Source organism: Canis lupus, chromosome 34 (assembly GCF_003254725.2).
Source record: "Canis lupus dingo isolate Sandy chromosome 34, ASM325472v2, whole genome shotgun sequence".
Classification (NCBI taxonomy): domain Eukaryota; kingdom Metazoa; phylum Chordata; class Mammalia; order Carnivora; family Canidae; genus Canis; species Canis lupus.
In genome coordinates, this window is record NC_064276.1 from 36099697 (window position 1) to 36126651 (window position 26955).

Genomic DNA, 26955 nt, shown 5'->3' on the forward strand with positions numbered 1-26955 from the left:
GAAGATCAAGAATTTATTAGAGTTGGCCATGAGGTAAATAATGAATATAGCAAGACAGAATTCAGAGAAAATCTGCCAGTAAAACCAGACTTTTCTAAGCTTCAAAGGAATATTTTTATATCTACTCCTAACGTCATGAAATTTCACATTATTTGGGAAGATAACACAGAAAAACTGGAAGGTGTAGAGAGCAGTAATCCAAATCCATAATCACTTCTTTCAATAGATGCATTATCTTTAGCATCAAAGGGATGGTCCACATCAGAAAACTCACCTAAACGGCATGATTCCATAGAATACCACATGGCCTGCTTGTGACCACTTGCTCTCCCTGTAGTATAAATTAAGCTATAAAAACACACAGAACCTTTTCCCTGAAATTCCATAAGAACACAGTCATGACACAATGAAGAAATTCTTTTAAAAAACATCCTGTAGAAAGTTTATAGGAAAACCAGCATTTGAGCAAATTGTGGAATTTAAATACCACCATTTTTTTTTAAGATTTTTTTTATTTATTTATTCATGATAGTCACAGAGAGAGAGAGAGGCAGAGACACAGGCAGAGGGAGAAGCAGGCTCCATGCACCGGGAGCCCGACGTGGGATTCGATCCGGAGTCTCCAGGATCGCGCCCTGGGCCAAAGGCAGGCGCCAAACCGCTGCGCCACCCAGGGATCCCTAAATACCACCATTTTTAAGTAAAAAAACATACAAACAAAATAAAAACCCTAAAAGGCCATGAATAGGAGAAGATATTTGCAAATGATTTATCTCATGATAAGGGGTTAGTATCTAAAATGTATAAAGAACTCCTATAACTCAATACGCGAAAATCAAATAATCCAATTAAAAAATGGGCAGAAGACATGAACAGACATTTCTCCAAAGAATACATACAGATGACCAACAGATGCAGGAAAAGATGCTCAACATCATCCGTCATCAGGGATGTGCAAACCAAATCAAAAGTATAATGAGATATTACCTCACAGTGGTCAGAATGGCTAAAATCAAAAACACAGGAGATAATCAGTGTTAGCAAGGATCTGGAGAAACAGAAACCCTCGAGCACTGTTGGTGGGAAGGCAAATTGATGCGGCCACGGTGGAAACCTGTATGGAGGCTTCCCATAAAGTTAAAAATAGAACTACCCTATGATCTAGTAACTGCACTACTGGGTATTTACCCAAAGATTACAAAAATAGTAATTCAAAGGGATATATCTATAATAGCATTATTTACAATATCTAAATTATAGAAGCTGTCGAAGTGTCTGTTGACAGATAAATGGATAAAGAAGTGGTGTGTGTGTATGAATATTATTCAGTCACAGAAAATAATGAAATCTTGCCATTTGCAACAACATAGATGGAGCTAGACAGTATAATGCTACGTAAAATAAGTCAGTCAGAGATCACATGATCTCACTCATATTGAATTTGAAAAACAAATGAGCAAGGGGAAAAAGAGAGACAAATCAAGAAATAGACTCTTTTTTCTTTTTTCGAGGAAAGGGACTTTTTTTTTTTTTTTTTTTTTTTAAGAAAGGGAGACAGTTGGGGAGGGGGAGAGAGAGGGGAAGAGAGATAGAATCTTAAGCTGGCTCCATGCCTTGCGTGGAGCCCACCTCAGGGCTTGATCTCACAACATGAGATCATGACCTAAGCCAAATCAAGAGTTGGATTCTTAACTGACTGAGCCACACAGGTGCCCTTCACCTTTTTAAAGATTTGAGAGAGAGTGTGTGCCAGCAAGAAGGGGGAGAGGCGGGATCTCCCCATGAGTGGGGAGCCTGAGGCAGGGCTTGATCCCACCACCCTAAGATCATGACCTGAGCCAAAATCAAGAGTCAGATGCTCAACCTACTAAGCCACCCAGGCGCCTCCTGAGAAACACTCCTAACTGTTGAGAACAAACTAGCTGATGGTTACCAGGGGGGGTGAACAGGGGAATGGATAAAATAGGTGTTAGGGATGAAAGAGTACACTTGCCCTGATGAGCACTGAGTAACGTATAGAACTGTTGAATCACTATAGTCTACATCTGAAACTAGTATAACACTGTTAACTGTGCTGGAATTAAGCAAAGTTTTAAAAGAATGAAAAATCTGTTTTTAAAAATTCTTCAGTTTTACCAATCCTGCCTGCTTCTGACACAGTTAATGCACAGGCTCAGCACAGAGGCTGTGGCAACACCACTCACAACCCCTATCCCGATAGGCTGGATAAAGAACCAACTATGGTGGACACTCAACATGCTTGCTGCCCACATCCCTGCTGACCAGCGGAAATCAGAACTACCACCACCAAGAGGAAATCTGAGCTAAGCCACGGTCTCTGGATCTGCCCTAAGAGCAACTAGTAATTTAGCAGTGGAGCTCAGAGCCGCATCTTGGTGTCCAACCTCATTTTTGGACATACTCCAATGAACACTGGATAGTTAATTCACAGGCGAATGAAGTACAGCAAGCACAGAAAAGACATAAAACCAGTGATCTTCCGGTTAATCCAGATGAACAAGTGAAGAATGCTCACTAACCTTTATACAGAAACTTCCTCTTATGACATCTTCAATATCCAGTTGGAATTTACTCTTCACCTTAGTTTTCAGATAGTCTGGGCTGTTTAATGGGTCATTGTCTCTTCCAACTCGACAACCTACCTCACAATTTACCTCTCTTCAGAAAATTTCTCCAAACCAAATCTACCCAAATCTGATTACGAATTTATTCAGTACCTCAAAACAGTTCAATCTGCACTCTCAGTGCAGATCTAGAATATCAGATCTAAAAGGAATTTCAGGGGCACTTGGGTGGCTCAGGCCAGTTAAGCATCTGACCTCAACTCAGGTCATGATCTCAGGGACCTAGGTTTGAGCCCCATATTGGGCTCTGCACTCAAAGGGGAGTCTGCTCTTGCTCCCTCTCTCAAGTAAGTTTTTTAAATTAAAAATAAATAAATAAAAGGAACTTCAGACACCATGCAGGGCAGCAGGCTCTCTCTGAGAGGTAGGTCCATGATACAGGGGCTCTAGAGCAGACACGCCTGAGTCCCAGGTGCAATGGCACCTGCCAACTGCCTGACTATGAGCAGTTTCGTTACCTACCTCATGAGTCTCCCTTTTCTCAACTCTAACATAGCCTCTGGCACTTGTAAGACTCTAACAAGTAGTAGCTATTATTGTCAGTGTTACTCTGTGCCTTAGAAACACTTGCCCCAAGTCTATGATAGTTAGGTCCCTGAGGTGGTCTGAGCAAAGACCCTCCCCATTTCTCTCCTAGACGACAAGATAGCTTGCCAAGTGGGCTCTACAACCAGTGTTTAATTTCTCTTCTACACTATTGCCAGAATGATCCCTTTTAGAAAACAAATCTGACTGAAATCCCCACTCTTACAAATTGTCAGGGGTTCCCAGTGGTCACAGCACTAAGTGCAAACTCCTTAGCAGATCCCCCATTGCCCTTCACGATTTCCCCCTGACCCATCTTTTCAGTGCCGTCTCCACTTGCCATCCCCAAGGATGCTAGGCTTCAGCTATCCACAATCTCTACCCGCCTCCCAGCTGCTGTGCGCTCTCACACTTCTATGGCTTGGTCCTGGCTAACCCTCTGCTGAAAACATTCACCTGACTTCATCTGGTCAGCTCCATCCACCAAGCCCAAGGCCAGTCTTCTTTTTCAAGATGCTTCCACAGTGCCTGTAGGCTCAAGCATTGCCCCTCCTCAGGGCTCCTCCTTCTGCTCTCTTTATCCTTGTCACTCACTTTTACCCCCAATCTGTTGTTCTCCATAGGACTTCCTGACTCTCTCTTGTTCCAGGGTAGGGGCTGCATCTAGTCATCTTCATGTAAGCATGGCTTAGCTCACTACCTATCATAGAGGGGGTGCTCACTAAAAAGCGCCAGAATGGGACGCCCGGGTGGCTCAGAGGTTGAGCATCTGCCTTCGGCTCAGGGCGTGATCCCACGGTCCTAGCATGGAGCCCTACATCGGACTCCCAGCATGGAGCCTGCTTCTCCCTCTACCTATGTCTCTGCCTGCCTTTCTCTCTGTGTCTCTCATGAATAAATAAATAAAATCATAAATAAATAAAATCATAAATAAATAAAATCATAAAGAAAGCAAGCCAGCCAGCCAGCCAGAATGAATGACTAAATTAGCAAGTGAATGGATGGGTAGTTAAATGAATTAAGGAACCGGGAGGGAACCGGGAGGTCCTGGGTTCTCATTTCACCACATCCACCTTTGCTTGCATACTGACTATTTTATAAACCCTATTAGTACAGTTTTCACTTAAGCATATGAGATCTCTTGAATTAGATTAGAAGCTTCTAAAGGACAAGTGCATCTTCTAATTATGCTTTGCACTCTCTCAGATCCAGACATACTAGCTTAAGTTTCTGAATGCCCTCTTTTGCAATACAGCACTTGCATGACAAGAATTTTCACTTGTTATGAGGGAAGTTACAATGAAGGTTTCATTTCAAAGGGAGTGTGGTAATAAGATGTTAGCCTAGACAGTTATGGAAAAGAAATAACCTGATTTATTTTCTTTCCAACAGCAGAAAACAGTCAGCGCTCCATCTCTTTAGATGTTTAAATGAGACCCTGTATTTTAGTGTTCACAACCTTCAAAAAAGATATTATTTTCTTGCATAAGGCATGAAAACATGGGCTCAGTGAAAAAACTACATTCAGTATCTCTCATGTCTTCATCAAACTTTCAGAAATATTATCTAAAGGAATGTAGTACGATATTAAGTTTGAATTTATTCTCATAGGTGTTTATAAAGTATTCAACCAAAGAAATAGGTCCTAAGTATGAAACTTTCTTTTATTCCTGGTCATTGAGTGAAAAGACAAAAACGACAATAGAGGCCAAGATTTAGCTCTTCCACACACAAGAGGATAAATAGGTTCACAGACATGCTGACCATCACACATCTTATCTATCCACCCTAAATCAAAGATTCTCAACCAAGAGGGACTCTGCCCTTCAGGGGATATTTGACAATGTCTGAAGACACTCTCACAACCAGGAGCTTGCTACTGGCATCTAGTAGGTAAAAGCCAGACATGTCGACGATGCTAAACATCCCACAATGCACAGAACAACCACCCATAACAAAGAATTATCTGGCTCAAAATGTCAATAGTGCCAAGGTTGGGAAAGTATGTTCTAGAATTACAGACTTCCATATCACTAAGGCAAAATAGAAGAGAATGAGTTCATATTCCTAACTACTCTCCCCATTCCCCAAAATCTAGAATTAAGAGGAAATAAATTATGATGATATTTTCACAGTTTATATGTAAGATAGCATTTGAAAGGAAACAAAATAGGGAGAAAAAAAGGAACATTTTAACAACTAAATTCTTGGAAGGAAAACATATTTCAGACACATTCATTTCCACTGTAGTCAATTTTGGCATCTGTAATTGGTTTTAACTATCCAGGCAGATGGGTAATTGGAACTAAAGTCAAACTATAAAGCCTATAACAACTCCACGAGTACAATTTCCCAATAGCTAAATGAGTTCTGAGCATGGGATTTCCAGTGGCTCAGATAAGCATTGTAACTCTCATGGCTATTTGTAAAGGGGGACAAAAAGTTGAAATCTGATATATCTTCAAAAAAGTTGACCAGGCCTAATCACTCCATAATAAGCAAATGGAATTATTCCAGCTTCAAAGGAACAATTCAGAAGTATATTCACTGAACCCAGTAGCTGAAAAACCAAATGAAGAAGGTACCTAAGGAAGATTGTTTTCTATCGCTCGCTCTTAAAACAGTATTAGCATTGCAAAATAACCTTTACTAAGATGAATATTTGGATTTCTATTTCCAAATGGAAAGATAAAAACAAAACTATTTAAGCTAAATATTTTAATGATATATTTGGAGGTCAAGTTTTTTGAAAAGTCTTTTCACTGAAGGCTATTTTAGTTAATTGGTTGAGACTTTGGCCAAACTATCTATGGGCACTGCTGGTTTTCGTAATGTATGATTCTGGAACACCGCAGTGCTGTTTTACATTTCTAATTGTAGAGAGCTCCTAACAAAATCCCCATGTATAAATACTAACCACCAATCCGTGATAAAAATCTCTTCTTCTGCTTCTTCCATAGCATTTGCCACATCTTCAAAATACCCTTTGGCATTAACGTACCTGAAAGATAAGTTTTTTTGTTTTATTTATTTATTTATTTATTTATTTATTTATTTATTTATTTATTTATTCAGAAAGAAAGAAAGAAAGAAAGAAAGAAAGAAAGAAAGAAAGAAAGAAAACATATCTTATGGCAAAGTAAAAGATGGAAGCCACTGCCTGAGTCTCTACAAAGCCATCAGTTTACTTTGTATAACCAAAGACCAAGGATTGCAAACACTATCATCCGTCTGGTATGCAGGAAGCCCAGTAAGTAGACAGAAGCAAGTAACCAGATTCTGCTGAGAGAACAACAAATTGGTCTCATCCTCACATGAGTCAGATACATGCTCTCATCCTGTTGAACTCACATCATTGTCCTTCTGAGACTGAAAACTGATCAGTTTCCAATCCATGGGTAGAAAAACATGCAAAGCATTTTATTTAAGAGGAATACCCGGCAAGTAAATTCTCATTCTTAAAAAAATTATGGCTAATAATTTTTTTTAAAACAGATTTTATTTATTTATTCATGAGAGACACACACACAGAGAGAGAGAGAGGGAGAGAGAGGCAGAGACACAGGCAGAGGGAGAAGCAGGCTCCATGCAGGGAGCCCAACGTGGGACTCGATTCCAAGATCCCAGGATCACGCCCTGAGCCGAAGGTAGATGTTCAACTACTGAGCCACCCAGGAGTCCCAATTATGGCTAATAACTTAAATACACATTCCATCATTAAAAATGTATGAAGTTAGCTTTTAAAATCAAACTTCAAAATCTAAAGCTAGTTATCTAAAGCTCACTGTAAAATCTTAAATACAAAAATCGGAAAATGAATCTCTGCTCAGGTAGTCTTATAAAGAAAGGCCCTTGTCAAGGGTAATGCATAATATGTCTCCACAGCTCCAAATACTGATTCCAGATAAATTTAGGCCCACTATAATATTAGATACTATGACTACCTCCACAGTCTTAGAGTAAAATGATCTTACCATTTAGCTAAAGTATTCTCTTGGACAGCGGCATATGACCCAAATCGGTGGTCTTTGAGAAAGTTGGTGCCATGTTTCTGGATGAATTCCTCTATAGCTCCTCCCCACCACCGAGCATGCCTATAGCTGTTGCATTTTAAAATAAGTGTCCTTCCAAGAAAAGCAAAATGTGGAAAAGAATGATCACTCCGTGTTCTGTCTCTTTCAAAAAATTTAACAATGAAACATGTGCCATTTTGTTTTTGTAGTACAGCAAGTATAGGTTGAAGACTTTAAGCAAAGAGCATCTTATTTATATCAAAAAAAGCAGACTTCTGAACATTTTGGGCAGGATTTTAAACTATACTGAATATGGCAAAAATACATTTTCAGGTTATTTACTCATTCACTCATGCTAACGTGCATAAAGGAACTTACTACGACTAGTACTATACGAGCTGTGAGGGGGATAATCTTAAACCTTCTAGTGTCAGAGAAGATCTGGAAGTTCAGCATCTCTTTACACACATACATGCACAGACACACACAAACCACACACCAATGTGTATTAGGGTTTGTGTGGGTGTATGTCAATGTGTGAAAGAAATATACATATATTTGTATACATAAGGCTAAACTTTGTAGAGCCAAATGTGTGTATATAGAGAAAAAGACATACATAGTCTTCCAGAAAGAAACATTTATCAACACACACACTTGCTAATAAAATCCATAGTAAATGGGCAGTTGAACATCCGTTCAAGATATTTTTCTTAAAATCTATGTGTAAAGAGAACTTTTGTAAACCAAATCACTGTTTATGTGTTTCTCTTAATTAAAGGATATCAATTTATAAAGTAAAATTTTATCTTTTAAAAATGTGAAACAATCACTCCTTAATTTGTTTGGTAAAATGGTATTACTGAGTAATTAATTTTGTTAATAGGCATACATTTTGTTAAAACAGGCATAAATCAACACATGGGATTGTTCATTCTGACTGTTGCACACTGGATATACTATAGTCAAAAAAATATATACCTGATCTTAGCCAAAGGCTGAGAAGCGATATATACTTAAAAATATATAGAAAGAAAAGTCATTTCATTATTTTTGATTGAAGATGAGTTCTAAATAACAATTTTCTAACAGTTAAATTATTCTACTTCCTTCTTCACTTAAAGTTGGGAGAAAATCTTTGTTTTTGAGATAAATTGTGTCAAAATATTTGAAATTTCTACCTTGAAAGATTATCAATTCGGAGTCCATATTTTGTCTCAGTCTCCTTCTTCCCGACCTTAATTTTGAATTCTTTATCTACCAGCAGGACAAAGGCAATGGCACCACTGTCTGGTTTCATATAGAGTAAAAATGAATCTTTCACTATCAACCACCTGTAGGAAGGGAATAAATATTTTTAGAGTTGTATTGAATCACTGAAACAAAAAGAACAAATTATGTCAAGTTAAGTAAGCACTCTAGCAGACCATAGATATGATTTTATTTTTTACACAGGGGATTTGTTTTTTAAAAGTCGCTTTGCAACAACAACAACAAAAAACCTAATAAGTCTATTATGTTTTTCTAAGCACCAACCAATTCAAACTAATTCATTAGCTCTGTAAACACTAATGACATAACCTGGGAGGATGTCCCTGCTATGGGCAGGTAGCACTCGCATGTACAGCAGGAGCCTCAGCTGTTGGAAGAATGGAAATGCACTGGAAAAATGTCTGCTAAGATAAACCATTATAAAAGAGGCAAATAAGTCTCTCGAGAGATAAAAATCCTGCTTTCAAAACAACCCAGTAAGCATCTAAGACTACATATTCTGTTTTTTATTTCAAATTGTAGGTTTAAGGATTATTGATAAATGATGTGGTCTCTCAAAAGCATCTATGTATTCAACTCAATATATATTTAAGAGTCTCATAATGGAAAAATACAGTGATAGGCTGGGAGTTAGTATAGAGGTAGACAGAGCACAGAGGAGGGACGCCAGGGTGGCTCAGCAGTTGAGCGTCTGCCTCTGGCTCAGGGCGTGACCCCAGGGTGCTGGGATCGAGTCCCACATCGGGCTCCCTGCAGGGAGCCTGCTTGTCCCTCTGCCTGTGTCTCTGCCTCTCTGTCTCTCTCATGAATAAATAAATAAAATCTTAAAAAAAGGAAGAAAGAAAGAAACAGCACAGAGGTAAAAGAGACATGCTCTCCAAGGAGCTTATGAGGCTAGTGGGGCACAAAGAAGGTGCTAGAAACTGAAAAGGTGATGGGTCTAAGAGGGAGTCCTTAGTTCTGACTAGAGAAAGAGCTAGAAGCACTCTCCCAAACAGGTGGATCTGAGAGAGGCCAGAAAGATCCTATCAAATAAAGCCCAAAGCAGGGAGCCCGAGGCCTGCATCCCGCATGGAGGGAAGAGCTGGCAAAGGCACTGCGGTGTGGAAACAATTGCTGCACGTGTTGGGAGAAAGTCTGGTGTGGCCAGCGTCTCAGGGAGTATAGTAAGGAAAAACGGGCAAAAGCCACACTGCGGACAGTGTGAATGAAGGCCATGCTCAGGAGGCTGATTTCATAGCATGGGACCAGTTTCCTAAACTTGCTTTGCCATCAGAAGCTCTTGAGATGCTTGTTTAAAAAAAAAAAAAAAAAAAAAAAGTTTCCCAGGCCCCACAGCTGATTCATTATTTTTATTTTATTTTATTGAAGTTTGATTTGCCAACATGTAACACCAGGTGCTCATCCATCAAGTGCCCTCCTCAATGCCCGTCACCAAGTCACCCCATCCCCCTGCCCACCTCCTCTTCCACAACCCTTTGTTTCCCAGAGTTAGGAGCCACTCATGGTTTGTCTCCCTCTCTAATTTTTCCCACTCATTTTTCCCTCCTTTCCCTTATGGTCTCTTTCACTATTTCTTATATTCTCCATATGAGTGAAACCATATGATGAGTGTCCTTCCCCGACTGACTGACTTCACTCAGCATGATGTTTTTTAACAAAAACACCAGGATGGTTATTAAATTAGAGAATCCTCATGCCCCAGCAAGGGAGAGGATGAGACTATCACGGTAGCTGTGTTTTAGAAAGAAAGGTATGAATGATAAAGAGGGATATAGTGTGGCAGGCTCGCAAGCTACGGCGATAATACAGAACAACTCTTCTTATACTTTACTGTGAATAAAAGCCTTACATGGGTATCCTGTTAAAATGCAAAATCTGTGGCTAGTATCAGAAGGATAAGGAATAACTAGTGCTGGGGAGAATGTGGAGGAAAGGGAACCCTGGCCCACTGTTGATGGGAACATAGATTGGTGCAGCCACCATGAGGAACAGTATGGAGGTTCCTCAAAAATATACAGATAGAAATACCAAATCATCCAGCGTTTCTACTTCTGGATACTTACCTGAAAGAAAAAAATAAAAACCTCACTAATTTGAAGAGATGTATGCATTCCTATGTTTATTGCAACATTACTTACAACAACTGAGATATGGAAGTAACTTATTGATGAATGGATAAGGAAAATGGTGGACTGGGATCCCTGGGTGGCGCAGCGGTTTGGCGCCTGCCTTTGGCCCAGGGCGCGATCCTGGAGACCCGGGATCAAATCCCACATTGGGCTCCCAATGCATGGAGCCTGCTTCTCCCTCTGCCTGTGTCTCTGCCTCTTTCTCTCTCTCTGTGACTATCATAAATAAATAAAAATTAAAAAAAAATTTAAATTAAAAAAAAAAAAGGAAAATGGTGGAGTATTACTCAGCCATTAAAAAAAGATCTTGCCATTTGCAACAACATGATGGACCTAGAGAGGGTATTATGCTAAGTGATATAAGTCAGACAGAGAAAAGCAAGTACCGTATGACTTCATATTTATGTGGCATCTAAAGACAAAAAAGCCAACCAACCAAACGAAACAAAACAGAAAGAGACTCATACATGTAGAGAACAAACTGCTGGTTACCAGAGCAGGGAGAAGTGGGAGGATGGGCAAAATAGGTGAAGGGGATTTAAGAGGTACAAACTTCCAGTTGTAAAATAAAGAAATCACAGGGATGCAAAGTATAGCATAGGGAGAACAGTCAATAATATTTTAATAACTTTGCATGGTGACAGGTGGTGAGCATTTTATAATGTACATGAATGCGGAGTCACAGTGTTATACACCTGACGCTAACATAACGTTGTATGCCAGCTATACGTCAGTGCAATATAATGGTAATAAAATAAATAATAAAAGTAAAGTGCAGATTCTGATTCAGTAGGTCTGGGGCAAGGCCCGACATTACGCGTTTCTAATAAGCTCAAGGGCGATGTCCATGCTAGGACGACATTTGAGCAGTAAGGATGTAGATGACGGGCATGACAAGGGCAGTGGGACAAGCGAAGGTATGGGATTGATTTAAAATGAACACAAATGGGGATGCCTGGGTGGCTCAGTGGTTGAGCATCTGCTTTTGGCCCAGGGCGTTGATCCTGGAGACCTGGGATCGAGTCCCACATCAGGCTCCCTGCATGGAGCCTGCTTCTCCCTCGGCCTGTGTCTCTGTCTCTGCCCCTGCCTCTTTCTCTGTGTCTCTCAGGAATAAATCAATAAAATCTTTAAAAATAATAAATAAAATGAACACAAATGGCAACGGTGCCATGCTGCATATAACACCATATAATCACATTTACTGGCAATTGTGTAGTGATCAATCAGTTCGTAACCGAATAAAATAACAAGGGGCATATCATATTCAATATCACACAAAGTAAAGCACATTCTAGAACAGGAAAGGAAAACAGTATGGAGGTTCAAAAATCTAAAGACAGAAATACTAAATGCTCCAGCATTTCTGTGAATACGTTCACAAGGTAAGGAATATGGTGAACGTAACATGGGAAGCCGGCACCTAAAAAAAAAACTCTATGATACGGTGTCACCAAAATTGCTAACCACATGGCAATTTAGGGGCTTCATAATTGGGGGTTTACTACAGACAAATCTATGTTGGTTTCCACCTAGTTTCTTTTCTTTTCTTTTAATGTTTTTTTTAAATTTTATTAATTTATTCATGAGAGAGAGAGAGGCAGACACAGGCAGAGGGAGAAGCAGGCTCCATGCAGGGAGCCTGACGTGGGACTCGATCCCAGGTCCCCAGGATCACACCCTGGGCCGAAGGTGGTGCTAAACCACTGAGCCACCCGGGCTGCCCTCCACCTAGTTTCATTTCATTCATTTGTCTTTCAATATATAGGCCAGCTCCTTTCTAATAAAAGGGGATGGGAAAAAAAAAAAAAAAGAAAGAAAAGGAAAAGGGATGGGATCGCTTTAGTTAGTTATGTCCTCACTAACAGTAAAGGCCATACATGTGATAATGGTGAACAAAGGGAGAAACAGTAGATCACAGAAAGCAAACACCTAACCACAACATTAACATAATTAGGGCGATGCCAAGCTTCCTGGTTTTTCTTACCCAACAAATACATTAAAGAAATCAAAAGGTGTCTCCCCCTAAAAAAATTAAATTCCAAAGGAAGTTTCCCATTTGGGACCCAACAGAAGGCACCTGAGAATAATGGGTAAGATTCTCAATAATTGTCAATAAGTGCAGGAATTACACATTTTGTAAGAATTCTCACGACGGCGCTCAAGGCGCAGGACGCCCAGGCCGGGGGTCGAGGCCCAGGTATGAGGCAGCCGCGGAGCTGCCCGTCGGCAGGAGTCAACCAAGGCCGAGGGCACAGCCGGACCGGTGCCTGCCCAGGCTCCTTCTCCCGGCCGGGCCCTGCTGCGCCCCCGTGCCCTCCGCAGCTGCCCGCTCGTGAACCTGGGGCCTGCACGTGGAGCACACCGCACGCACCGGAGCCAGCTGTCCCCAGAGCTCCAGGTCAGGGGCCCGGTCCAGGGGCACCGGCTCCTGTGGCTGGCATTACACAGCACATCTCAGAGATGCTTCTAAGAGCAGAGGCTGGTGGCACAACCACCGGGACCAGGGCTGGAAAACATGTCCCTGGGACCAGGCCACAGGGACTATGGTGCAGGTACGCCTTACGCGGGGAGCCCCGGTGCAGGAGGCCTGCGATGTTGGCGGTGTCCTCCTGCAGAAGTGGGTGCTTTAGGGCAGCCCGGGGGCTCAGCAGTGTAGGGCCACCTTCAGCCCAGGGCGTGATCCTGGAGATCCAGGATCGAGTCCCACACTGAGCTTCCTGCATGGGGCCTGCTTCTCCCTCTGCCTGTCTCTCTCTCTCTCTCTCTCTCTCTCTGTCTCTCATGAATAAATAAATAAAATATTAAAAAAAAAAGAAAAGAAATGGGTACTTTTCTCAATCTGCTCAGAGGCCAGGTGATCAACACCTTGTTCAGCAATGGCAAGGATACGGCTAGGGGTCCCGGCAAGCCGGAGCACCGGTCAGCACTGGGGGTACCCTAAGTGCCCTCTTCCTCTGCCCCTCCGAGACGTGGTGCCTGCAAATACAGAAGAGCGTAGTAGTAACAGCTGCATTTTTTAAGTAGGCTCCATGCCCAACGCAGGGCTCGAACTCATGACCCTGAGATCAAGGCCCGAGCTGAGATCAAGGGTGGGACACTTAACCGACCGAGCCACCCAGGCAACCCCTGTGACAGCTGGATTTTTGAAAAAGCTGAATGCAAAAGACAACTTGAGTTTTGATAATGAATTCCTCTTATTAGTCATTCAGACATCAGCGTAAATGGACTCGTGGTGCTTTTCTATAAAGCTCTTCTTGATTATACCATTCCTGAAACTCCTCTGATTTCTTTCGTTTCTCTCTTTTGTCAACTTTCTTTTTTCTTTAACAAGAGGCCACGCACCAAGAGAGGAACGGGTGACCAGTCTTCGGAATCAGTGGCAGCTGCTCGGGGAGCAAAGCGCGTCCCTACGAGTCGCCCTCCCTGGGCCTCCCTGGGCTCCAGTTCCAGCTCTGCGTGAGCCCGGGGACACGGCTGGAGGGGGCTCCCCGCCTGGAATGAGCGACCCACTCATCCGTGCCTGTGAGAAATCGGGGCTGATGCACGTACATTGCTCAGCACTGTGCCTCGCGCCAGGAACAGGCCCTTTCACAGACATTCTTGCTCTCAGGCAGGTGAGGTTCTAGTGTGTTCTAACAAGCGCCTCCTGCCCGTGCCACTCCTTGCTCTGGCGCTGAAATGCAGACAGCCCCGGAGCCAGGCTTCTGGGCCTCACCCCTGCCCTTCTCTCTCCCCACCCACATCCAGCTGTCCTCACATCTGCCAAGGTGCTTCTTCTTCGGGCTTCTACGTCGGCTAGTCCTCTGCCTAGAAATTATTTTGTCCAGAGGCTCCCATGGGCCTTTCCTGCTCCTGCGTTCTCCGCCTAAACATTCCTGCGCAGGGAGGCCCCGACCCCACCCACCGCTCCCTTTAGCTTCCTGCCCTGACCTGGAACCATCTGTCTGCTTGTTCTTATTGTCTGTAGCATTCTGGGTATGGCTCAGAGTTCAGCAAAATAAATGCTACACTTATTTCTTAAAATCCATACATCTCCTTAGATGTTACTAGAGATGAGAAACTTCTCGTCCAGTCCACTACCAGATGCAGATATGCCGCATGAGCAGATGTTTTATTTTTTTATTATTATTATTATTTTTTAAGATTTCATTTATGTATCCATGAGAGACACACACAAAGAGAGAGAGGCAGAGACACAGGCAGAGGGAGAAGCAGGCTCCATGCAGGGAGCCGGATGCGGGACTCGACCCCGGGTCTCCAGGATCATACCCTGGACCGAAGGTGGCGCTAAACCGCTGGGCCACCCAGGCTGCCCATGAGCAGATGTTTTAAATTGTGAGAAGAAATGTTTTCCGTGTTTGTCTTTTGTTTTTTATTTTTCTTTTTACTTGTCCTCAAGACCAGGTCACTGTGAGACGCACCGAAAGCTCAGTTGCCCCATTTGCGTGATCTCGGTGCATCGAGGTAGCAAGCATGAGAAAGCGATCCGGATGCTTGAGCACGGATACGAACACAAAAAAGAGCGAGTTACCACTGGGTCCTCCTTAAAAGCAACTCCTATTCGGATACCAATAGTTTCTGCTCTGAGGAAACTTCTAGACTAACGCCGTCAGCTGCAGCTTGCCGCTTTCTCTGGTACTGCTACTTTGGAACGCACCCACGTAGCTCGGGAAATACTTCTTGATGGGGAACCAAGGCTACAACCTTTGTGGAAAGATCCGCACAATTGTGAAACGACGACACGCTTCATTCCAGGGAGGATCGGATCTTTTTGGGTTGCCCTGGTAGAGGCTGGATTTAATCCGAAGCTTAAGGTGCGAGGGAGCTCGGTTGTTTTATTTAACCATGTCTGGGGATCCCTGGGTGGCGCAGCGGTTTAGTGCTGCCTTCGGCCCAGAGTGTGACCCTGGAGACCCGGGATCGAGTCCCATATCGGGCTCCCCGCAGGGAGCCTGCTTCTCCCTCTGCCTGTGTCTCTGCCTCTCTCTCTCTGTCTCTCATGAATAAATAAATAAAATCTTTCTTCTTGTTGTTGTTAAATAAATAAAATCTTAAAAAAAAACAAAAACAAAACACGTCTGGCCCCGTCTTTGGCGGCTGCCCCTCGCAGGGAGCCTAACCTCCGGCTGCAGTCCTTTGACCCCGCGCCCAGGTCCCCTCTCCGGCCTCAAGGCCTTCCCGTCCCCCTGCCTTCCCTTTCCTTCAGAGCTGCGGCCTCCCCCACCTCCACTCCCTGTCGCTTCCCCGAGGGCAGGGGCCTTGCCTCCTTGTCACAGGCGCTGGAGCACAGCCGGCGACCCTAGGCCCCGGTCATCGCGCGGGGACCAGACCACGGCGGCCGTCGTTTAGGAGGAGGTCCCGGGCTGGGTTGGCCCCCAAGTCTGCTCTGAGACCAGGGTGTGAGTAAAGGAGGAGTGTTGGGGGGCGCAGAGGGAGGTCAGGAGCCCCGGCAGGGGGGCACGGGGAGGCAGAGCAGGGCGCGAGGCCTCAAGGACGCCTTGGTCTGCACGCATCCTACTGTGTGGGGCCAAGCCGGTGCAGAGCTGGTGGGGGCATCACCCCTGCCCCCCGGGGCTGGGCAAGACTCGCAGGTGCTGCCTTCCGAAAGCCTGGGCTGAGCCCAGCGGCCACCTTAACCAAAGCTGAAGTCAGGGCAGGAGACTCCGCACCAGGAGCCCGCTGAGCTCCAAGTTACAGCATTCTGTCTGAAGACATATTTTTTTTAAAGATTTTTTATTTATTCATGAAAGACACAGAGAGAGAGAGAGAGAGAAAGAGACAGAGACAGAGACCCAGGCAGAGGGAAAAGCAGGCTCCATGTAGGGAGCCCGACGTGGCACTCGATCCCAGGACCCCAGGATCACGCCCTGGGCCCAAGGCAGGTCCTCAACCACCGAGCCACCCAGGGATCCTGAAGACAAATATTTTCTAGTGCATTACTTCCTTTTTTTTTTTTTTTAATTTTAGTAAAATTGTTTTACTGGAACTCAGAAATTTTCTATTTTCTCCAGTCTAATCTCTTGATCTTTTCCTTGTAATTTCTTCTATCCTTTGATTTTTTTCAATTTCATTTATTTATTCATGAGAGACACAGGCAGAGGGAGAAGCAGGCTCCCTGTGGGGGGCCCGATGTGGAACTCGATCCCAGGACCCCGGGACCATGCCCTGAGCCCAAGGCAGACGCTCAACCATTGAGCCACCCAGGCGCCCCTTCTACTATCCTTTTAAAATAGAGAAAATAAGAGCTTGACTTAATGGTATGATTTGCTGGTAGTGTGTCTTAAATATGTTTAAAGGTAAGTCTTAGTTTTAGAGTTTTGATGAATATATATATTTTTTAAGATTTTATTTTTATTTATGTAAGAGAGAGACAGAGACTAGTATATCCAGAACATTGTGATAAATGCTTTGAGGACACAAGAATCAGATGAGAACACTGGTCCACAGGAGTCTGGTTGGGTAGGACACAGGATATGAATTAAAGTTCTCTGTCTGGGGCACCTGGGTGGCTCAGCAGTTGAGCATCTGCCTTCAGCTCAGGTTGTGATCCTAGGGTCCTGGGATCGAGTCCCGCATCGGGCTCCCTGCAGGGAGCCTGCTTCTCCCTCTACCTGTGTCTTTGCCTCCCTCTCTGTGTGTCTCTCATGAATAAATAAATAAAATCTTTTTTTAAAAAATAATGTTCTCTGTCTATATCACACATCAGAATATACATCCTTACAAATGTTAAGTCTAAAATCATGATCCCTGAAATCTGACCAATTCTTCTTTTATCTTTTAGTTTATTTTTTTAAGTGTAGAGTTCAGTGGTTTTTAGGATATTCCTAAAGCTGTGCACCATCACCACTCATACCTAATTTCAGAATGTTGTCACCACCCAGAAGAAACCCCATGTCCATTTAGCAGAAACTCTCATTCTCCTTTCCTCCCAGCCCCTGGAGACCACTCATCTACTCTGTCTCTATCGATTTGTCTATTCCTGGACATTTCATACAAATGAAATCTTATAAAATGTGGCCTTTTGTGTCTGGCTTTTTTTTTTTTTCACTTAGCATGTTTTGGAGATTCATTCAGGAAATAGGAATTAGTATTTCAATTTTTTTTGTTTGTTTTCATTAAAAATTTCTGAACATTGTATTCACATACTGTAAAACTCACCTTTTAAAGGTGTATAATTCAGTGGTTTGCAATATATTTAAAACGTTGTACAACCAGATATCTCCATCGACCCAGAAGGAAACCCCATTCCCATTAATCTCCATTCCTTTTATGGCCAAATAATATTCCACTGTACACATATACCACATTTTGTTTAACCGTTCATCAAATCATGGACATTCAGGAGGTTCATACTTTTTGGCTATTTGAACAATGCTGCTGGTGAAAGCATCTTCCACCAATTGTGATGCAGACATATTTTTTCAATTCTTTGGGGTAAATACTTAGAGTTACCATATGCCCGGTAAACCCACTTCCTATGTTTAACATTTTGAGGAACTGCTGTGCCATTTTCTAGAGTGGCTGCACCATTTTACATTTCTACCAACAATCTAGGAGTGTTCCAATTTCTCTACATCCTTATTAACACTTGTTATTGTGTCTTTTCATGACAGCCATCCTAGTGGCTGGGAAGTTGGACCCCGCTGTGGTTTTGATTTGCATTCCCTGAATGCCTAGTGATACTGAGACATCTATCTGTGCTTATTGGTCATCTGTATAAGTTCTTCGGCTGACCAGTTTTTAAGTTTATTTTATTTTTACTTATAAAATAAATTTTGCACACTCTGCCTACAAGCCCTGGTTTGAGTTAGAATATTTAAATGGATGCTGAAACCTGGGACTTAAGATAATTTAAAATTTGTTCTGCTGTAACTTTCAAAGGATATATAATGGATTTGTAATCAAAAACCAGCATGTGAAAATTCCCCAAACATCCAGTTTATTAAAACAAACACACAAAATGGCAAAGTCCTACCTTTTGGACCAGCGGTAGCAGGCTCTTCCCTGACCACAGCAATTCAAGCCTGGTATCCTGTGTCCCCCGGATCTTTTCATTATCATACCTTCTCTAAAAGAGACATCAAGTTAACCCAGCATCTTCAGATTTCCAATTCACGCTTAGCTGATACAGCCTCACCATTTGGACTAAATAAACGGTTTCCTTCTCACATCACTTCTTCTCCTTCCTTTTTCACTCTCAAATAGCTCAATATGGAATTCACTAGGCTGGATACCCTAGCTGCTGATCTCTAAAAGCAACTGGTCAGCAATATTCTCTTGTACACAGTGCGGGACCTTAGGCATTCTGGCTTCTGGCTCCAAATGCTGAGCGTACCCTTTAGTCATTGGGACAAGCTGAAAAAGACCCCAGACATCACCAAAGGCCTGCCCAGGGATGGTTCAGCTGCTGTCGAGACCTTTGGAGGTACCTGCCCAAAGGTTCCCAAATACTCATCCTTTTACCTACAGTTCTAGGACTGAGTCATACCAAAGGAACAAGGCACATCTATTAGAGCTTTGGAAAGAGAAATATCTTACTTTTGAGGGATATGACAAGAAACAACAACACGAATGGCTTAACCAAAGAAAAAAATTAAAACTACTACTAATAATGTTCTTAACTAAAGCTCTTGATAACATCAAGCTCTCGTATTATTGAAGGAAAAATAATCATTAAGTAAATTTCAATCTTGTTACCTAGCATAAATTTTACACACTATTTTTTAATCATGAAAATGAGTGATAAATAGCTAACTTTTGTAAGTTATTTAAAGAAGGGACTTGATACATTTGATTTTTTTAAATTGAGGTATAATTGACATATAACATTATACCAGTGTCAGGTGCACAACACATTAATTTGGCATTTTTATATATTGCAAAATATCACCCCAATAAGTCTAGTGAACATCCACCTCCATACATAGTTAAAATTTTTTATTGTGATAAGAACCTTTAAGATGGGTTCTCTTAGCAACTTTCAAATATACAACACGTTTATGTCTAATGCTTTCTCCCACATATCATATTTGCTACCTGTATTAAACATTCCTAATGTTGGGTGAAGGGAAATCTGTGCTGTAAGGCCCTAAGGAGGAGGATGGAGCAGTTGCTACCCTTGTTCAATAATAGCAAGGTACCACTCTGTATAAATAGACTCTCTGAGTGGCTCTGACTCTGTCGGGAAGAAAATAAGCTAGTAGCAGGCAAGTCAGGTAAGCTCTGTCACCATGGCAGGATGGTCAATCAAATGGTAATACTTATCAGCTTTCACAATTCTCTTTAAGATGTAACCCTGGAACTTACATGCCCTTTGGTCCCAAATCATGGATGAAAGACAGCTGGCTTATATCAAGGAACTCTGTCTGAAAAGAGGCCAAAAATCCATACTTTAGGAAAGCAGAAAGAAAAAAAGATAAACTTTTGCATTTGAAAACAATATCCATCAGATACTGCTACATTAAACACATCTGGGGAACTCCACAAATTGGAACAATGGCATTGCCCTGAAAGAACGGATTCAAAGTGTATGCAGAATTAAAACACAACCAGGAAAGTGATGTGTGCTCTCAAATATACAGACAGGATGCTCAAGAAAGTTGCCAAGGGGATTTTATTCCCAAAATTCTCCTGTGTTTTTGTTGTTGGGGAAAGGGGATTGTATGGCATAGTGTGCATACAAATAACAGTGGTTATATGAAGGCAGTGATGTGGGTGCCAAGTTCTGGAAGGTGGAGTAGACTTGGCATGGGGAAATGGGAGATGGAGGTGGAGATGGGACATGGAAGGTGTAAAAAAGGTCATTGGGTGTACAGTTGGGCTATAGTGAGCAAGATGAAGAGAGTAATGTACAATTAAATGGAGAGTGGATTGAAGGGAGTTTGAGGAGATCTTTGAATATGGAGAATACCAGAATGTTTAAACACAAATGAGATAAAATAAGGGGTTCCTGGGAGGCTCAGTTCGTTGAGCATCTGACTCAGGTCATGATCTCAGGGTTGTAAGATAGAGCCCTGTGTCAGGCTCCACGTTCAGTGGGGAGTCTGCTTGAGATCCTCTCGCCCCCTCTCCCCTACCCCTCCCCTACCCCACACTCATGCTCTTTAGAAAAAAACAATAATAATTTTGCATAACAATAATATAAAAATAATTTTGTTTTTAGCAAGGAGAAAAGGAAGAGATTTTTCAGGCCCACCTTTACCATATAAATTATGGGAAGATGATGACAACATCAATAGCTAACATTTACTGATTGCTTAATATCTATCTGTTGGCTCTATACTAAGCATTTTTCATTCATTATCTCAAATTTCTCTGCAAGAAGTGCTATTTTCCCCCTTGTACAGAAGGGAAAACTGAGCAGGGATAGGCAAACTTTCTCTACAAAGAGTCGGACATAAAAATTTTAGGCTTTGTACTTCATATGCTCTAACTACTGTAGCATAAAAGCAGCCATGGACAACACATAAATGAATAAGCATGGCTGCATGCCATTAAAACTTAATTTATGCTTATTAAAATACAAATTTACTATGCTTTTTATGTCATGAAGTATTCTTTTTAGAATTTTCTTCAAACATTAAAGAATGTAAAAACTATTCTTAGCTCATGGACCACACAGAAACAGGCAGTAGGCTCAATCCGGTCCATGGGCCATAGTTTCCAAACCCCTGGTGTAGAGAAGTTAAATAAATTGTCCACAATAGAGGTGTCTGGGTGGCAGAGTCAGTTAAGTGTCCAACTCTTGGTTTCTGCTTAGGTGGTGATCTCAGAGTCATGAGATTCAGCCCCAAGTCAGGCTCCACATTCAGCGTGGAGACCACTTAAGGCTCTCTCTCCCTTTCCCTCTGCTGCCACACCTTCACATGAATGCTCACGCTCTCTAAAATAAATAAATCTGTTTTAAAAAAGTGTCCAGGATAATATAATTAGCAAGGGATAGAGTCAAAATTAGGTCATACCAGACAGTATCCTTAAGACAAAGCTGCAAAAGTAGTAAATCATTCACCATGAGTGATAAATGAAAATGTGAAAGCAGAGGGGAAAACCAATGGACATTATGTAGTTCTCAGCATATATACAAGTTTTACATCCTGTATTCCTTGAAACAGCTAGAGTCGGACATTACAGAATTTTCCCTAATTACAATTGAATTACAATGCTCCCCAATTAGAGAATTTTCTCTAAAGTCGCCAGAGTAGGCCCAGATCTACCAACGGTTGTACGTCATGTCAATAGCAGCATTAACAGAAAATTCAAATTCAAAAACATATGCTCCTGACACCAGGAAGCAGAGGGGAGACCAGACATGGAAAACATTCCCTATCAACAAAGATCTGTGGGAAGAACCACAACAATTCCATGTCAAAGTAGGTATAGAGGGAAGGTGGCCACTTCCCAACTGATGTGATACCTCAGAAGAAATGGCATTTGATTTAGGCTTCTACGTGGGATTAATAAAATGAAACATAAGGCTTTCCTTAAAGTTTTGTATATGCGATTGAAAGTAATCTAATATTAACCTTGTAAGCAAAATAACGACAAATCTCTCACTACTGTCAGTCCTTACCCAATTAAATGCTTCCATTTCTCAGGCTTATTTGAGGCAGAATTTAAAATTCAGAAAGACTGAAAAACCCCGAATTGAACATATCCTCACATCCAATTTTTTATAAAGATTTTATAAAGTCTTTAGGTTTCATTTCTCATATAAAACGTTGTCATTCAGTACCATTTTTTAAAAAATCTGATTTAGGGAAATGCTTCTCATTGGAAAAATATAGTAATGCGTAAATTATTAGAAGTGATACTGTAGACTTTGAGGATAGAATCAATCCAAAATGTTTTAAAACCCTAAGCCACAACTTATTTTATCTCTAGGGAACAGTGAGAAAATGTCAATCCTAGTTTACACTGGAAGAAACTACTACAGTGGTATAACTAATTTATATGCAAAGCTACAGAAGAGTTAAATGGACAAACAAGAAAGGAAAAAGCAAAAATCAAGGAAACCATTTATCTAATACCTGGATAGTTTCTTATTCATATAGCTCCTATCATTGAGTTGTCAACAGAAGTATTCTTTGAAATAATTCAGAAATCATAACTTTAGAATATCATAATAAAATTGCAATGTGTAAAGAATTTCATCTAAATAAAACAAATGCATATTGGCAATGCAGAAAATTTAAAGTTGTGCACCAATATAAAACTTAAAATGATCCTAATCACTTCAGTGTGACTGGGGGAGAGATTTCAAGAAACAACTACCCTATTATAGGCCAAAAAAGAAAAAATCTCAGGCACTTTATGTTCTAATACAGATTTATCAGATTAAAAGTAAATGCAGCAAGGTCAACTTAGAAGCAAACCCAAATAACACAATGTGAAATTTAACAAAGATTGTGTTGCCCATACTTCTCAGTGCATCTTTAGTGATAACAATTCCACTCTGTATTTGCACAGGTGAATCTCAAGAACATGAATTTACTGATCAATGTAACTGGACAATATTCCACAGGGCTTACTATCTCTTTAATAATGTATTAATCAACATTTTTAAAAAGATTTTATTTATTCATGAGAGACACAAAGAAAGACAGAGAGAGGCAGAAGGAGAAGCAGGCTTCATGCAGGAAGCCTGATATGGGACTGGATCCCGGGACCCCAAGATCACACCCTGAGCCAAAGGCAGATGCTCAACCACTGAGGCACCCAGGCATTCCAAAAAAATTTTTTAAGACTATTTATGTATTTATTCATGAGAGACACACACGGGGCGGGGGGAGGGGGCAGAAACACAGGCAGCGGGAGAAGCAGGCTCCATGCAGGGAGCCCGACGTGGGACTCAATCCTGGGTCTCCAGGATCACACCCTGGGCTGAAAGCAGCGCTAAACCACTGAGCCACCTGGGCTGCCCGAAAATATTTTTTTTTTTCAAAGGAACTTGTGAAAAATATAATTAAATGCTAGGGAAACAGGGAAGTAAAGGCTCCAATGAAAAAGGAATAAGCCATTAGCCCAAGGGGTAAAAACAAACCCAGGAAATTACCTGGCAATCATGTATATACACTGTTCCTCTACCTTATGTTTGCACTGGAAGGAAAGGGGCTGTTCAGAGGCCCCCCTTTATGCCTGAGGTAGCAAAAATTCAAGCAAGAGCCCAAGTGGGAAATTCTCAGAAGCGAGGGAGACAAGAGCATTGGGTCGGGCAGTCCCCTTGTGGTGAGAATGGGAGGTAGGCTCACCTATTCCAGGAAAGCCTGCCTTCCAGGTCAGACAGTGAACACAGCCCCATTGAAAAGAGAAGAGATCTCATCTGTGGAGGAAACGGAGAGGCTGGACTCTCCCAACCCTTAGGACTCAATCATGAGAAAAACAAGACTTCCCTTACTTTGCAGATGCAGCTGTTACAGTACAGCCTCTCTTGGCTGACATGGAAATACCGTATACATCTTTATTCCTCTTTAACCACTCTTCCCCCCAAACTAAATTCACTCACCTTACAACACAAGGGAGTTGTAAACTCAGTGTTATTAATCTGTGGGGTGTTTATCTTCAGATTCCTTACTTCCAAGAGGGTGATTAGCTTGAAATTACCCTCTAGGAGGTAAGGAATCTGAGTTACGACAGTCAAATGATTAGAAATATCATCCTATCAACCTAGGACACTTCTCTTGGAAATTACACGTTTTGTTCTATTTCTAGATTTTAATCTTCAGCTAGAAAAAAAGTACAAAAAAAAAAAAAAAGTACATTTACTGTTCCTGATGACTCTTCCTTTAAATTCCCTGCAAGCTAAGCATTTTCCTGTTACTAATTAAAATGCCAAATAAAATAAAATAAAATAAAATAAAATAAAATGAAATGAAATGAAATAAAATGCCAAGCTATGGCGCCTGGATGGCTCAGTCAGTTAAGCATCTGTCTTAGGCTCAGGTCATGATCCCAGGATCCTGGGATCGAGCCTCACATTGGGTTCCCTGCTCATTGGGGAGTCTGCTTCTTCCTCTTCCTCTGCCCCTTCCCCCTCCTCATGCTCTCCCTCTCTCTTCCAAATAAATGAAAATAAAAATAAAACAAAATACCCAGCTAGTGGGTTCAGTAATAGAGCTAGCACTAATGCAATTTAGAATATAAAAGGAATCCTATCTGAGACCTTGTATGTTACAACTGAGTAAACACATTCCTGTTTTAAAACCTATTTATGCCTTGAGGAGAATGCAAAGACATTTACCCCTATTTTACAACTGAGTAAAGAAAACAGGATAAATTACCAATCATCTCTGAGGCAATTATCTGACGTTAAACCCACTAAAACATAAGATACTGTGTTCTTCAAAACCTCAAGGAAGAAAAAAGGAATTAAAGAAGTCATTCTGAAGAAAAGAATTCCTGATCTGAATATTAACCTAACCAGTGACCATTTGAAAATAAAATCTGTTCATGTCTGGTTTCATCAAAATTTTATAGAAATTAGAGACATGATCCTATCTGAGCCCTTGACCTACGATTCATGCTCTTCAACCTAAAGACCCAAATTAATTTCTAATAGGCTTGTTTTACACTTATAAAAATATAAATTAATTATATGTAATTGTATAAAAATAACTTTTAATATGACTTTATAGACAAGAGTTTTAATATTTCTCATAATTATCAAAGGACACACAATGATGCCAATCTAATTTCACAAATATGAGGCAAAAGCCTGTAAATCTAATCTCCAGCTCAGATTACATTATGTGAAAGTTCAATAATGTTAGAAAATTAAGACAGATCAAATTGTGTCTTATGTCTGAATCACTCTGGAGAATTCTGTCCTTGGGGGTAAATAAGTAGCCACCAAAAATGTGGAGTAACATAGATTTGGTCAGCTGTAACCAGGTCTTTCCTCCCAAAGGAAAAGTTTAGAAGACATTCTGGAATTTCTGGATCTTCTGAGGCTCAACTTTGGAAAGATTTTTATGACTAGAAAATTAAAATGAACATTTTAGAAACTGTACACTTTCTTTAATCAACATCAGAATCCAAAATGCAGTGGATTTTGCATTGCTTTCTTTTTTTTTTTTTTTTTTTTTTTTTTTTATTGGTGTTCAATTTACTAACATACAGAATAACACCCAGTGCCCGTCACCCATTCACTCCCACCCCCCGCCCTCCTCCCCTTCTACCACCCCTAGTTCGTTTCCCAGAGTTAGCAGTCTTTACGTTCTGTCTCCCTTTCTGATATTTCCCACACATTTCTTCTCCCTTCCCTTATTTTCCCTTTCACTATTATTTATATTCCCCAAATGAATGAGAACATATAATGTTTGTCCTTCTCCGACTGACTTACTTCACTCAGCATAATATGTAGAAAGACTCAGCAATTACTATTCTAAAGCCAAAGAATAGTACCAGTGAAGTCACAGGCAGGCCATAGAGAGAAACACACAGAAAATCTTTGCATCCTAGTACTAGTACACATTTAAATAATTCTTTATTAAAGAAAACATCATATTTGACTTTCGGAGAACAGGAAGCAGAGTTTTTAGCAGTAGCAACAGTAGCTTTAGAATTGTAAATAATAGCAGTATTATCCTTACTCGTGACACTCTCAAGATGCACATTCCTGAGTCCTAGAGAAGAGAAGAAATCCCTGCCATCATCCTTCTCCTGAGATCCTCTGGTTGGACCCAAGTTGCTGGTTTCCCTGGGAAAACTCTTCCAGGATCATGAACCACATACACTCCTTCAAGTCCATCAAATATAACACCACAAACTGCTGCGGAAGGTGGGCCATGGACTGGGTACTGGATCATTTGTGTGTGGTGACCAGGGGGCCAGAGGACCAGCTGGGAGCTTGCCCAGCCTCCAGATAACACCCTGGCAGGCAGCAAGAAGGCTGGCTGGCTTGCTTCCTTCCTTCCTTCCAGATTTATGTCTTTGAGAGAGAGAACGTGCACATGCTGCATGCCGAAGGAACAGCGGGAAAGGGGAGGGACGGGGAGAGAATCTCAAGCCGACCCTGCACTGAGTGTGGAGCCCCGTGTGGGGCTCAATCACAGGACTCTGAGATCATGACATGGACAGAAACCAATAGTCAGATGCTGAACCGACTGAGCCGCCCAGGTGCCCTTACCCTGTCCCTGTTTAAGTATTTACATAATGCCATTCTCTAAACGAGAGGCCGCATCTAGTAGGCCATGACTGCCTACTCTTAACTTCTGCACATAAACCATATACATACGCTCAATCCCATGGCAGTACGGTTTACACATCCACAGATGCGAAAATACAATAATCCAGCACATTCTCAGTTACCTGGACCTTTGGATAAGTGAAGGTTAAGCCTTCAAAGACACCCCTTCAAGACCTCTAAGA

General features: G+C 41.6%; 1 protein-coding gene across 10 annotated transcripts in view; it reads right to left on the reverse strand.

Moving 5' to 3' along the window:
* The window catches only part of PLD1 (phospholipase D1), a 204993-nt gene that overhangs the window by 94771 nt on the left and 83267 nt on the right, over positions 1 to 26955 (reverse strand). For 9 of the 10 annotated variants that reach the window (XM_025425594.3, XM_049105845.1, XM_049105846.1 and 6 more), the window contains 5 exons: positions 19897 to 19955; positions 18566 to 18658; positions 8365 to 8517; positions 7145 to 7294; positions 6088 to 6171 (listed from right to left, as the gene is read on the reverse strand). In XM_025425594.3, coding sequence (XP_025281379.1) covers positions 6088 to 6171; positions 7145 to 7294; positions 8365 to 8517; positions 18566 to 18658; positions 19897 to 19955 — 539 coding nt within the window. The remainder of the gene's footprint in view (positions 1 to 6087; positions 6172 to 7144; positions 7295 to 8364; positions 8518 to 18565; positions 18659 to 19896; positions 19956 to 26955) is intronic. The other variant, XM_049105844.1, reaches the window with a different exon arrangement.